Source organism: Anser brachyrhynchus, assembly GCF_964034855.1.
Source record: "Anser brachyrhynchus genome assembly, chromosome: 1".
NCBI classification, from domain to species: Eukaryota; Metazoa; Chordata; class Aves; order Anseriformes; family Anatidae; genus Anser; species Anser brachyrhynchus.
The window spans coordinates 198,068,933-198,082,849 of NC_137694.1; the positions used below are offsets into that span (position 1 = coordinate 198,068,933).

The following is a 13,917-nucleotide window of genomic DNA, read 5'->3' on the forward strand; positions in this document are numbered from 1 at the left end:
TTCCTCCTCTCCTCATCAACATTAGTAAGCAAGAGCTTAAAGGCAAATAAGGTGGGACAGAAGGTGAGAAGATGCAAGGAATGGACATAAAGTGAAATGCAAACTTCTTTAACAGTGGAGTGGTAGCATTCCTAAAGCCATGACTTCAGTGGTGATCTGGGAAGGACATGAAGACACCACCACCACCACTTTGAGCTCTGCCTGTTCTTCACTTAAATGGCTGGCACTTGTAAGAACTGCAAGCTTTACTGATCCACAGGTTTATGCTGACATTTGGCATAATGAATCAAACTATCGGAGCAGACAAATGTTAAAATTCAGTTGGTTAACCCCACTTGTGTAATTCCAAATAGCAGCCAAAAAAGACATTTTCAAAAAGAAAGAATGAAAATGAAAATAAAATGTCTTTATTAAGAAATTCTACCCTACGTACTGCTTGTTTTACCAGGAATTTGTGCTCTTCTTTGCATGGAAGTGAGACGGGGCAAGGGGGAAGAAGAGCGAAGGCTTTTTATACTTGGTAATTCTCTAGAAGCAACAGGTTCTCTCTCATATTTTCAGAGAAAGCATGAAGAGGACATCATAAAAGATCACACCCTTAACAGGAAAATTAAAACATCAGCTGAGTGCTCATCTCATTAGTGATTTATAAGTTACAAGTATTAACAGCTTTTAAATAATTAATCTCCACGTTCCTTTCCTTTCCTAAATTCCCTTCTCCCCATCAACAACACAACCCTGAATAATCAAACACCCAGATGGCAGCTGCTTGTCAGAACAGCAACCAAAAAAAAGTGTCTCTTCCAAAGACAGAAGTACTGGAAACCTGTAGAATCCCATCTGGGAGAAGAGTTCAGCTCAGAAGTCACACGTCTTCAGCTTCAAAAAAATAAAATTATTACAGAAGATATAACAAATGTGCCATGTGAGTGTTAGCTGCCACTGGTAACTTGTACGTTAATTTTGGCTGACACACAAGCAAGCTGTCACTGCTACCAAAGAGTATTTTAATGCCCTGTCCCTGTTCTTCCCCCTACCAACTTCCTCAGGCAGTTCCACTTCAGGTTGCCCTGTTGTCTGCCAGCAGGAGCACTTCCATATGTATAAGGAACCCAAATCAGGGAACTGGGACTCATGAAAAACTATTCAAAGATGAACGGTTAGTTTAGTTCCCTGATCCGGTAGAGCGTGCAGCTGAGCAAACAGCAATGCTAATACCACTTACAGGACAAGAGGGGGTGGAAGCAAGGGCTGAGAGTGGGAAAAGCAGCAGGGGTAGGCTCTGGGGGTTTTCTGTTTGTTTGGTTAGCAATAAAGCTGGCTTAAAATTGCGCATCAAAATGTGCCTTCAGACGGATGCTCCCTATTAACCTCCTTTAGTTACAGATTCTGGGAGAACTCCTGGACAACTGAATCACTCTTCACTGCTGCTCATGGGAGAAGGCAGAAATTGAAGTGCTAGAGTAGGAGATAAAAATTAAATTCAAGATTACTGCACAACTAGTCTGTGTGATAAATTTCATGAATATGTAACTTGACGAAAACCTGTCTAATAAAATAACCTAAGTAATCTCATGTTCATTTAGTTTATAATTAAATGGAAGAATAATAAAAAGAAATAAAATAAACCTGTAACAAAATTTCTACATTTCAAAAAAACAAAATCCGAGCAGCTAAGGGAACCTGAATTTAAAGGTGACTGTATATGAAGAAACTCCAAAGGTACAATATGAGATACCTTGAATTTTCACATCAGTTGCAAGGAGAAGAGCTGCATAAAATATTTAAATCAGGGTTCACTGAAGAAATGGTATGGAGATGTAAGCAGAAGATCACGGACTGGGCAGGCTATAAGGGGAAAAAAGTCAGTATTCAACCACACATGTATATTGATGTATTTTAAGAAGCAAAGATAACTAGGTTTGGCACCAAAACCTAGTGGAACTCCAATGGCACAAGAGTTTAGCCAGCTATCCATGCAGTGCCATGTCACTCCTGCAGCTGTTCATAAAGCCATGGAACAAAGAGGGTCAAAGCACAGTAAGATGGCACAGACACAGACAACCTAAAGATTAAATATGATCCAAAACCAAAATTATAGTCAACCTCAATTTGCAACAATGCTATCAATATGAAAAAGGTAAGAGAAATTCATATAAATACTTCAAAAATGCAAAACTATCACATCAGCAAGCTTGATATCAAAGATTTTTAAACTGATCAAATGTAGCAAATATATACCTATATTTAAGAAACAAACATAGTAATCCAACAAGAATGATTCATAGGTTTAACCTTAAAATCAAGCAATTTAGAACACTGATCAAAGGAAAGAGCAATTAAAAGCTTGGAAATTGATAGAGAACAGGGTAAAAAGCAATACAGATTTATCAAAGGTAAACTTCACCAGATGAGTGAATCTCTCCCTCAGAGAAGGCAAAAGATGATTAAAAACCAAAACAAACAACAACAACAACAACAAAAAAAAACCAGGCCTTATCTAACTAGCCTTCAGTAAAGCACATGATACCAAGCTATGATGGAAGTTTAATTATTCAGGTGGAGCAGATGAGAACTTGTACAGAAGCTATACAGATAAGGAAGTAGCTAGGAAAAAGCTCTGCTGCAAACACTCAACCAGAGCAATGTCATTACTTGGTATTATTTGAGGGCTGATGTTGAGACTAATCTGATCTATTATTTCCATCCTGACTTGGGCACAAACTTAGCTAACGCCTCAGAACAGGGAGGTATTACAAACACAGAGCACTGGACCATCATCTGTGAAAAGCGGGAGAAAAAAGGAACAAGAAGGAAAAGGGAGAAAAACAAAAATCCACAACTGAAAGAGGCTGAGAACAAGTGAAAAACAGTGATAACAGTGATACTAAAAGCAGATCAGAGATTTAAGGGCTAATAACTTCTGTGGGTTTGGTGTTGGTTTTGTTCCTCTTTCACATCTTAAATTGTGGATTCCTAAGATAGAAGTGTGAGTGAGAAAGGATGATGCCTATTAGGTAGAGGAAGAAAAACCGCGTATTTGAAACAGCTGCAAAAAAGACCAACCTGATCCCACGATGTATTAATTGTGTGGTGTACAGTTAATTGGGAAACAAAGTCAGTGAGTGCCCAGTAGAAAGTTACTACTACTATCCCATGGTAGTAAGTGTAATGACCTCAGAGGCTGTTTACAAGGCTGGGGTTTGTTTTGTGGTTGGGTTGGTCTGTTGGTTTTTCTGTTGTTGTTCCTTATGAGGAAGGTGGGGCCAGAGACACAGAGAAGACAGATAGGTCAGGTGAAGCATTTTATAGAACCACTAGGATATCTGCTAAAAGAGGCAGCTGTGTGAATCCCCATTCCTAACATTATGGCACAGGAAAAATCATCCTTCCTTAACTGATTGCCTCCTGCCTTAACTAAGCAGTACACAGGTATCGCTGCTTTTGTTTCTTTTAGGCATCCTTTTAGCCTACTGGAATCATCCTAATTGAGATAATCTGGTCCTCAACAAAAAAAATATATATATATAGGAAATGAGCTGTTCAAATACACGGTTCATAGGCATCAGTGGAATATATGGTCATTTAAGAGAGCTGGGAGAAAGCAGAGAACAACATTTATCGAGATGCAGTCCTATCTGCATCTCTAACAGATTCCTAACTCTGAGGAACTCTACTTCAGCTGTCTACTGTAAGAGCTCAACCAAACATCCTTTTCCTGACTTAGGGGCATCATTTTCTCCCAGTAGACAGGAGAATAACTTCTGAAGTCTGCTCACCACTGCTGACCTGTTGTTAAAATAGCATCTGCCTGTATCTTCCATCTCACCCATAAGAACATTAATTAGCAAACTAAATCAATCGCTCCCTCTGTGTTCATGAAACAACATCAGCAAAGCTGACTGTGGCTCCACAAGATCTAAGCTCAAAGGTACAGCTAAGGAAAACAGATTTGATTACACTCATTAAGAATTTGTTTTGAGCAACACTACTAAAAACAATAGCAAGTGATACAAAAATTAAATTTGACCCACTACGAGTATTTGTGCTGTTGATTGGAGGCAAAAAGATCCTGCACGCATCTTGCTGCATCCCCAGCTACGGGAAACCAAAAGGTGAAAGAAAGCACAGAAGGCAAAGAATAATTAAAAAAAGAGGCTTATTTGTCCTAGTGATTCTACAGGACCAAATCACATTGAGCCTTCTTACTTCTACCCATTTTACTTTTTCACTATGTTTATTTCACTTAAAGGCTCTTTACAGAAGAAAAATAGTTCTGTTGGCAATACCTGTTTTCACTTACAAAATATTTTTCAGTGATCAGAAGAGTACCTTTGCAGACACTACAATGCACACCTGGCATCCAAACCTCTTTTAAGCACTTTGCAAAATATCAAATATACAACCTACACATTGCAGCACCTTGTATCCAGCTTTGAATACTAAGCTAAAAGAAGATAAGACTTCTGAAGACATACAGAATTTCCATAGTCTTTTCCCATGCCCGAATTATACTACGCAAAACACGACTGTAACAACAACATGTTGTTGAAGCTTCTGGTGTCCTGTGAAAGACAAGTTTGCATAAGTCAGGACAGGGAACCAGTTTAGGTTGATAACATGTAACTGATATGAAAAAAAAAAAAAAAAACATACTGTTATAGAGCCCAGAGTTCATAATGTGCTGGGAAACATATTATCTTTCTAATGAAAGTTATTTGCAATTCATGGGGTGCCAACAGGAGGTTAACTTACTACCCAACAGTACTCCAACCTCTTATTAATGGGGAAAGAAGGTCAAGTTATTTTTCTTAAGCTTCGTATTTACTTTATTGCTGCTCCTTATAAGATCCCAAAAGTTTTTCACCTTTCATCATGCTTGAGGAATTCATAGCATCACACAGTCAAAAGAGGACCATAAACATTGGTTTCATTTAATGAACTGATGTTCTCACAGCATAAATACAACGACCAAAGATCAAACCTGTGTACATCACCATATCGGTTTTGTTTCCACCATTTTGTATTCAACTGTCCTGCATATTTAAAAGTAATTTCAAAAAAGTTTAGAAAAGAGCTACTAAAATGACCAAGCAACCAGAGAAACCCTTAGCAGAGAGGATGAGAACAGCTTGTTCAGTCTAGCAAAAGTATATGATTATTCCACAGGCAAATACAAATAACAGTGCAGAAGAGTAGAGTGAAAGGAAAACGAGTATAAACAAGTTTGGATTTCCAGATTAAATTTATTTTTAATAAGTTACTCAATCCTCAGAATAACATGGTTCTAGAACAGTCTTCCAGAAGAAAGAGTAAGGATAAAAACTGCTTTTAAAATTGAATTTGACAAGTAGGAATTACATGATATAACACTAGAAGGAGATTTGATTTAACACCAAAGAAATCCATGATGCTCCTAAATACCTTAATCCCCCATATTCCAAATGTATAATGACCATTTTGACATTATAGGACAAAATATAAAAGCAAAGAAAAAGCACTGCTTCACATATCACTTCAGTGGAAAGAAGAACAGTATTGTCCTCTGTATTTTTCACAGAGGACAACTGATAAGTTAGTTACCATTACAGGAAGTTGCAAGTTGCTGTAGTGCTTCTGCCCACGAAAACCCAAGAGATCTGTACAAGTTCAGTGACCACAGCATCATATTTTCCATTATAGTAAAGACAATATTCATGAAGCAGCTGGCTTCTTATTAATAAATACAGTTCTCCTATTGTCTCCATATGTGCAAATGAAGCACATAGTAGACAAAAAGCCAATTGGACCACTAAGAAACAGATTAAATTTGTTCATTTCAGTAAACACTTTAAAAGTTTGAAAAAAGGTAGTTTAAAAAAAAAAAAAGAATTTTCTTAAAGCAGAGACATCACTTCATATGATATCTGTAAACACTAAAATACTCCTCTGGTAACCTGACTTCATCCAGTTACAAGCTTTCTCTGCAGAATACCTGTTTCAATATTAAGACACAAGAACGCCCATGCTGAGTCATTTCAGGACTTAGTAACACAGTAGTTGTTACTGATAGCATGGGAATTTCCTTCCAGGCTTTCTTGGTTCAAAATCATATGATAGGCAGAAAATACAGTGCTTCGTAACAGACCACGACATGCTAATATTTGCTTTCTCCATATACATTTGGTTAAAGATAATATAATACAATACAGACTGCAGCTGCTTTAAACACTAGAGGAAGCAATTAAGCTTCTTCTCTGGCCAAGAACCAGCTTATCATTAGTATCTTTGCATGAAAGGCTGAATGCTGTTGAAGCTGTTTTTGAGAATTACATCCATAATCCATTGAACACTCAGTGCAACAGCAGCAGGAGCTGAACAGGACAGTAGAAAAACCAGTACAAAGTTTTGTTTTTTCAACCTGGAGGCAATGAATCATTTATTTAGAGACTAAGAAATGCAAGCTATTGTATTGCCCTGCTGCTCACCCAACCTAACTATGAAAGACAAGTTATGCATTTTTGAAGTATATGACTAAAACAGCTAAAAGCAATCCATTTGCAAAGGCGACATGAATTATGCCTGAAATTCTCAAGAGGAAGCCATACTTCTATGATTCCATGTTCCTCGTCATAGTATCACATATGGAGTATGAAGAATTGGTTGTTTTTACTTAGAAACTAAATTAAAAAATGAGAATGACTGCTACCAACCTTCAGCAGCTATTATTCAATGAACTCACTTCTGCTCCAGTTAGAATCTGGAAAAGCCATTTTAAAGATATAAGCACATGAAAACATGTGAGACCAAGATATCTGGAAAAATGCATCTCTCTGGAAAGATATTTTTTTTTTTTCACATGAAAAAATCCCCAAGAGAAATAACAAGATCATAGCTTCTTATGCACTAATTTTGTCCTTATTTTTTTCCAGCCAGCTTCCCTCAAAGGTTACTGTATATATTGCCAGGTTCACCACTGTACTTTTATAATTAGGTTTATGAGACAAAAAAAATCACTCAGGAATACTGTATGTCAAAACAGTTTAGAGATCATCTTTTCTGTGTGGAATTTATATAAAAGCCCTAGTAAAAAATGCAATCCCCTTGTAAAAGATGGTATTTTCATCTTATGCCTGTTTCTCTATGTGTTAAGCAAAATAAAATCAAATACTTCAAGTTACTAATTCTGCTAGTTAAAAAAAGGACAACACTAACAAAAAGTAAAGATTGCTAGTAATTACAAATTAATTGCTTTAAAAATTGATTACTTTAATTGCAAATAAGATGCAGAAAGAAGGCCTTAAAAAACTCAGAGGGTAGAACTGAAGTCTCCTGCACAGCAATAAGCCATGAGATATTCGAACAAGATACATGTTACTTTTTTGGATTGTTTAATATAATATTCAAAACAATTTGGGCAGACCAGTAGGCCTTATTATAGAAATTAAAAGTATACAAGTCTTTCTATAATAAAATTTCCTACATAATCTATATGACAACTCCCCAGACTAGGTTGCTTTTTCACAAAGCAACTACTAGTAAAGAAGGACATTACAAAGTACAATATTAGCAAAAAGTACAAGAAACACAGATTTGATATTTTAACTGAAAATGTGCTAGAATCAATGAAAAGGAAAAATTTCAGGAGTTCAGGTTCAGGAGTCCAGCTATGGGTGGACTTCATCAAGTTAAGCATATGCTTTTTAAACATCTATCTAAAAGATCTTTTAAATTAGATGCCTGAAGAAATTACAAAATTAAGTGTTACCTAATAATCGGGAAGACTTGTTGTAGCAGAGAGATTACTTTTTAGAAAAAGTTTTGTGTTTCTTTTTTTTCTTTTTTCTAACTTAGAAGTTAAAGATAAGGAAACCCTCCTCCAGATGTACCAAATAAAAATACACAAACCTACTTAATTGCCCCTACGCACAGAGTTAAGTCTCTGTAGAAAGATAACATACATGCATAAAATGAGCCTTTCAAGAGAAAACAATGTATTTAGGATCCCAGTTGATGTAACAAGAAATGCAGTCTATCACTGAGATACCAACTATAGGATAAGGCTGAAGTAAGCACAATGACCATACGATTGGGATGTCTCCACCTATAATTAAACTGGACAGTATGATCTGTACTCTTTTGGTGTACTCCCCAGAAGTCTTACATATTTAGAAAGAGAAGGAAACTGCAAAATGCGTTAGGAAAAAGGTGCTAAGGATTTGACACCAATCCTAGCACTATTTGTTGTCTCTGCATTCACAACAGTCAACTGCTACTTCAGACAGCACATTATTAGGGCTCTACATATTACTTTAGAAAGAAGAATTCTTCAAAATGAATGCAGCAGAACCACATTAAAATAAGAAGTGTCCTCATCTTGTGACCACTATAACAATTAAAATGCAAAAAGTCTGCATGCTACTTTAGGCGTATTTGTTCTACCTTCAATTTAAGTGTCTCATCATGTATTTTTTTAACATTGCGTTTAGATACTGGCTTATGCACAAATGTATGTACTGTAACTTTTCTTTAATACAGAAGTTTGACTCCATCTGAAAAACCATGCACATACCATAGATTCATCTTACATTTAGACAACTTAAGAGATTATAGTATTTTCTAACTGCATTAAGTCAACTTCACTGTCTCTTCCCTAAACATACTCAGGAAGGACATATTCCAAAATTCATTTCCACTATAGCTCTGTATGAGTCTGAACTTTTTCCCTAAGAGGATTGAGCCCACAAAATGACATGTAAATGAAAAATCCTAGATCACCTAAAGACATAAAGCAGGGTAAATAATGCTTGCTGTTCTCCAGGGCTTGCAAGTTATTAAATCATAACAATCAAATCATAAGAGTTTAGCACTGAAACCAACTACTTACTCCATCATTTGATTAGATTTTCAAATAAATAAATTTTAAAAAATGCACAAATATTTTACACTGTATCAACTTTAAAGCTGGGTAGGAATAGCTAGTATGTTTTAATGAGTCAAAGGTTCTTTACTTCAGAAAAACTAAGATACTTCTATTTGCCTTGACCAGGAGTACACTGTGCAGCATCTGCACCACAGTCTACAGTACAAAAAAAGATTTTTGTTTTACTGAGAAAAACCCAGCCATTTCCCAGTTGTCTTAACACAGGGACTGAGGCAGTATTCTGTGGAATGCATGGTCACAAAACTAAAGGATTTGTAATGACCAAGTAGAAATATTTCTTACAAGGACAGACCTCACTTTCCTAAGGCTAAAAGACTCTATAGCACACAGCATTTTAAAGTTGCACATAGAATACAATAAGCATTGTGTCAAACACTGTAACATATGAACTCAGAAGTTCTAAAAATCAGGGGAACTTGCAGGTTAGGTTGCAATTACTTGTGATAGAAATAGCACTTGTCCCTGAAGATGGACAGAATTGTTAAACATGGGGATATAAGGTCTATATCTAGCAAGGACTTACAAGTAGTCTTCACAAAGATAATGGGATTACTCACTTCAAAATCAAGGTCTAAATTACTTCTCAAGAACAAAGTTCACCCTTCAGTATTCTTTCTTTGACAACTTAAGAGGAAAGTTGTATTTGTTCATGTCTGATCTGGAACAAAAAGCAGTCAATTTCCAGTGCTAGACCAGGATAAAAAAGCACCAGTGTGGCATCATCTCCTGTCATGACTCCTTGTGCACAGCACCGTACAGAACCACCCTTAAGTGTAATAAAAACTTACATGTTACCACTTTAAACAAGCTCCAATTTCCTGTTTTATGGAGAAAGCTTTTTAGCAAAAAGAAAATCTAAAGTAAATCTGAAAAACAATCTTTTTTGTTCTGGAAGGAGAAATGTACCACTGAGTTAATGTTTATCTATATATGCATACACATACACACATATAGATACACATAGATTTTCAATGTAATCTATCACGTCATGTTCTGTGGGCACGGATAGAGAAATGTATTGAATTTAATACAAGTTTACATAAGATTAACATCTGGCTTGTATCCAGCTACTCCCTAAAACAGAGATGAGTCCAGAAATATGTGCACTTCTATGACAAAAGTGTCAAAAAGCCAGTAGTTGCTTTACGTAACGGCAACACTATACATTAACTATGGGATAAAGTATGGGACATGCGAAAGTACAATTAATATTCAATTCCACTTCTAGTGGAACAAAATCATCAAAAATCAACAAAATTTGACTTTCTGTTCCAGCTAAAGAGACAAACTTTGGGTTCAGACTCTGGGTTAGCATCAGTTAGGTTTTCTGTGAGCTGAGGAGTTTATGGTAACACCTGCTCTCTGTCCTAAGAGAGAGCAATACTGCTACCCTTCCACTCCGTAAATATAGCATATTGTGTCAACGTGGTAGATAGCTTAAGGATCATTTTAAGTGACTTTTTTTTTTTCCCTTAAACATCTCACAGCACAGCACAAGAAGCTGTAAGTCATGTCTACGTGAAGGCAAGCACTGGGCAATGTATAAAAGAGATCCTAAGTAACTTAAAGACAAGTAGGTGGCAATAGCTAACACAGACCAGTACAAGCCGAGTCTAGTAATGCTGGTGGCAGTCCTTAATTTTCACTTTACACTCTTCAAAGCGGGAGGGCTGTTTTCACACTCAGGGAAGCTGTCATTTGTCACCTCACGGAACTTCAAAAGCGCGGCACCATTCGTCCTGAGCTTTTCTTTCAGAATCTTCCAAAGTTAAGTAGCATGTTATCATTAGCAAAGTTGCTAGTTAATAAAGATATGTAACTGTTTTTTTGTTAGTATGTTAACTGTGGTAACGTTATTATTGCTATTAAAAGTAGGCAACTGCATTGAGGACTGAGGTAGGGAACATAAACTCTCTCCACACACATCCACACAAAATCCTGCTTCGCCACTTTGGTACGGCTGTCCCCGTTCATAGAGTCATAAAGGTTGGAGAAGACCTCCAAGATCATCAGGTCCAACCGTCCCCCTACCACCAGTATCACCCACTAACCCATGTCCCTAAGCGTCACGTCCAACCTTCCCTTAAACACCCGCAGGGACGGTGACTCCACCACCTCCCAGGGCAAAAACCTTTCCAATACCCCAGAAGGGGCCACTTCCAGCCCCTCGAGGCCGGCCTCCTTGTCCTCTTCCCTGTCTCCCTCCTTCATTCCCTCCTTCCATCTCTCCCTTCTTCCATCTCTCCCTGCCTCCCACCCGCGGCCCCGGCCGCCGGGTGCCCCCCGGGCCCCCGCCCAGCCCCGTTCTGCCCCGGGCAGCCTCCCCAGCCCCTCCGGCGGCCAGACGAAGGCAAAGCGACTGGGAGGGAGCTGGGGAAGAAAAGTTTACGGGAGGTTTTTCTCCGGCTGCCGGCAGGGGAGCCCGCTCCCGGCGCCCATTCAAACAAAAGAAGCCTCTTCCCCCGCCTGCCCGCCGCCGCCCCCCGCCCCACTCACTCCGCAGGGCCCCGATGAGGAGGCTGCCGTCCTTAATGAGCTCCTTGATGAACTTGTTCGTCCTCTCCAGCTCGATCTCGTGGCACTTGAGGCGCTCCCTGAAATCCGGGCTGTCCAAGTAGGAGTCGCTGAACTCCAGCGTGGGCAGCCCCATGGTCAGCGGCGGAGGGACGGCGCTGCGGGGAGCCTGGGGGAGCTGAGGCGAGAGGGGAGAAGTGAGTAGGGAGGCTCCCGACCCGCAGCACCGGCCCCTCGGTGCCCTGGGCGGCGGGGAGGCAGGCGGCGCTCGGGCGGCTGTCACCCAGCTACATGCTGCCCGCGGGGCGCCGCCGCTCCGTGGCTTCCGGCAGCGCTCTGCCTTCCTCCTTCCCCGGCCCGAAGTTCAGTCTGAACCTCCCCCGGCCCGGCCGAGGAAGCCCTCCTCCTCCTCTTCTTCCTCCTCCTCCTCCCGCCGCAGCATGCTCACACGGCGGGGATGAGGCCCCGGCAGTGCCCGCCCCTCGCTCCCCGCCGCCCCCTTCGTGCTCTGCCCTCCAGCGGCGGCGCCACCGGGGCTCGGCCCGGCCGGGGCAGCGAGGGCAGGAGGACAGCGTCTGCCCTGCCTCGGGGGATTTTGGGGGCACAGAGGGAGGGAGGATCCAGATCGGGGGCGGGAAGGCTGACGGGTAACTGTGAGGGGAGCTCGGAGTGTGCGGGGCACCTGTGTGGAGGCTGTAGGAGACAAAGTGTATTGCACAGTTACAACAAGAACTTAAGAACTTGTGTGCAGGAAGGAGGAGGGTTTATTTATACAGGACCACAGGCAGGTGTGGAGGAGTGTGGCCCACCTTTGCTGGGCAAAGGTGAGCTGTAAGCCAGGGTGCCACAGCCGGAGGAGCTCAGGGCTGAGACAGTGGCGCCCAGCACGCTTGCACCACCGGGGGACCTGCCACGGCACCCCAGCACAGCCCTGCTGTGCTGGTGAGGGCCTGCGGCAGGGCGGCAGTCCTTCAGGGGTGGATAATGAGAAGAGAGAGCAGCAAAAGGTAAAGGAGGAGGAGAGAGGGAGGTGCAGACCGAGGAAATAGCAAACAAACGGTAGGAACGCCCATAGTGCCTGGTTGCTGTGTGGGGATACAGCTGAGCCAACTCCAACCTGAAGATGAAGAAACTGCAAGCCTGGTTATGGCAACAAAGTGGTGTTTTTCAAGTATGCTGGTGGGTTTGTCTCAGCGAACAGAAGCAGTTTGGATGATTCTTGTATGTTTTTCTGGAGTGATTCTTTCCAACATAACTGTGGCATTAAACAGATACATATACAAATGTATGTACTGTTTTTTGAGGAGAGCTGTCTGTAAACAACCTTCAGGTCGGGAACAACTCCATTGGAAACAACCATCAACACTAGCCACACAAAGATCTTAAGCACAACCTATGGCTTGCCAAAAATTGCTTTCAAGAAGATGATGCTTCTCTTAGCTGTCCACGCACTCCTGCTAATCATTCTCAGCCTTCTCATTTACACAGTTCAACTGCGAAGATGGGGGAAGGCTCAATGCTGTTGCATGTTGTAGTTCCTTTATGCAATTTGTGTTCTTCAAACTTAGTTGTTTGTCAAAGCTCACTTATTCATATTCACAACAGATTTCTGTAGGTACTAGAAATACAGAAAATATGCTGCAGTTTCTAACTCTATGGCCTGCAGAATTTATTAAAGTGAAAAAAGTAATAATGCTCTGGTTTTACTGGGCCGAGAGTTTCTGCCCGTAAGAATCTCTCCAAGCTAACTGTCTATGTTTATATTAACAGACACTTTTAAGACTCTTTCAGTTCATATTGACCCCAAAACTGTGCTCATCAACATGCTGCCTGAGACAAATTCATTTTTTTAGTAATAAGAAGAATAAGACTGGAAAATGTTGGGTTAACAAGTTACCTGGCTTTTTCAGGCATTAGCATCTAATCTCTCTTATAAACAAACAACCCCCCACCTAGTATAACTACTGGAAGGATGTTCAAAATATAGTCTTCTCTGGTTATTAAAAAATTAATTTTCATATATTCATAGAATCATTTTATGCACACTTGTTCTTCCTTCAGTGTCATCCAGTAGCTGAAAAGACTGTCTTCTACTATGTTTATTTGATGTAATTTAGAAAGCAGTAATGTTGTTGAATCATAGAATCATCTAGGTTGGAAATGACCTTCAAATTCATCAAGTCCACCCATCAACCTGGCCAACCCAGTCCTATCATTAATCATGTCTCTTAGTGCCACATCTACAAGTCTTTTAAATACCTCCAGGGATGAGGATTACACTCCTTCTCTGGGCAGTTTGTTTTAATGTCTAACCACCCTGTCCATGGAAAAGTTCTTGCTGATATCCAGTCTAAATCTCCCCTGGTGCAACATGAGGCCATTTCCTCACATCCTGTGACTCTGTCACCTGAGAAAAGAGACCAATGCCCTCCTCACTGCAACCTTCTTTCCTGTAGTTGTAGAAAGCGATGAGGTCTCCC

General features: G+C 40.2%; 1 protein-coding gene across 1 annotated transcript in view; it reads right to left on the reverse strand.

Annotated features, from left to right (window-relative positions):
- ARHGAP42 (Rho GTPase activating protein 42) overlaps nucleotides 1-13,431 on the reverse strand; it is a 171,858-nt gene extending 158,427 nt beyond the window's left edge. The window contains exon 1 of the mRNA XM_080592385.1: nucleotides 11,420-13,431. Within this exon, the coding sequence (XP_080448511.1) occupies nucleotides 11,420-11,573 (154 nt within the window). The 5' untranslated portion in view covers nucleotides 11,574-13,431. The remainder of the gene's footprint in view (nucleotides 1-11,419) is intronic.
- Nucleotides 13,432-13,917: the final 486 nt, after the last annotated feature.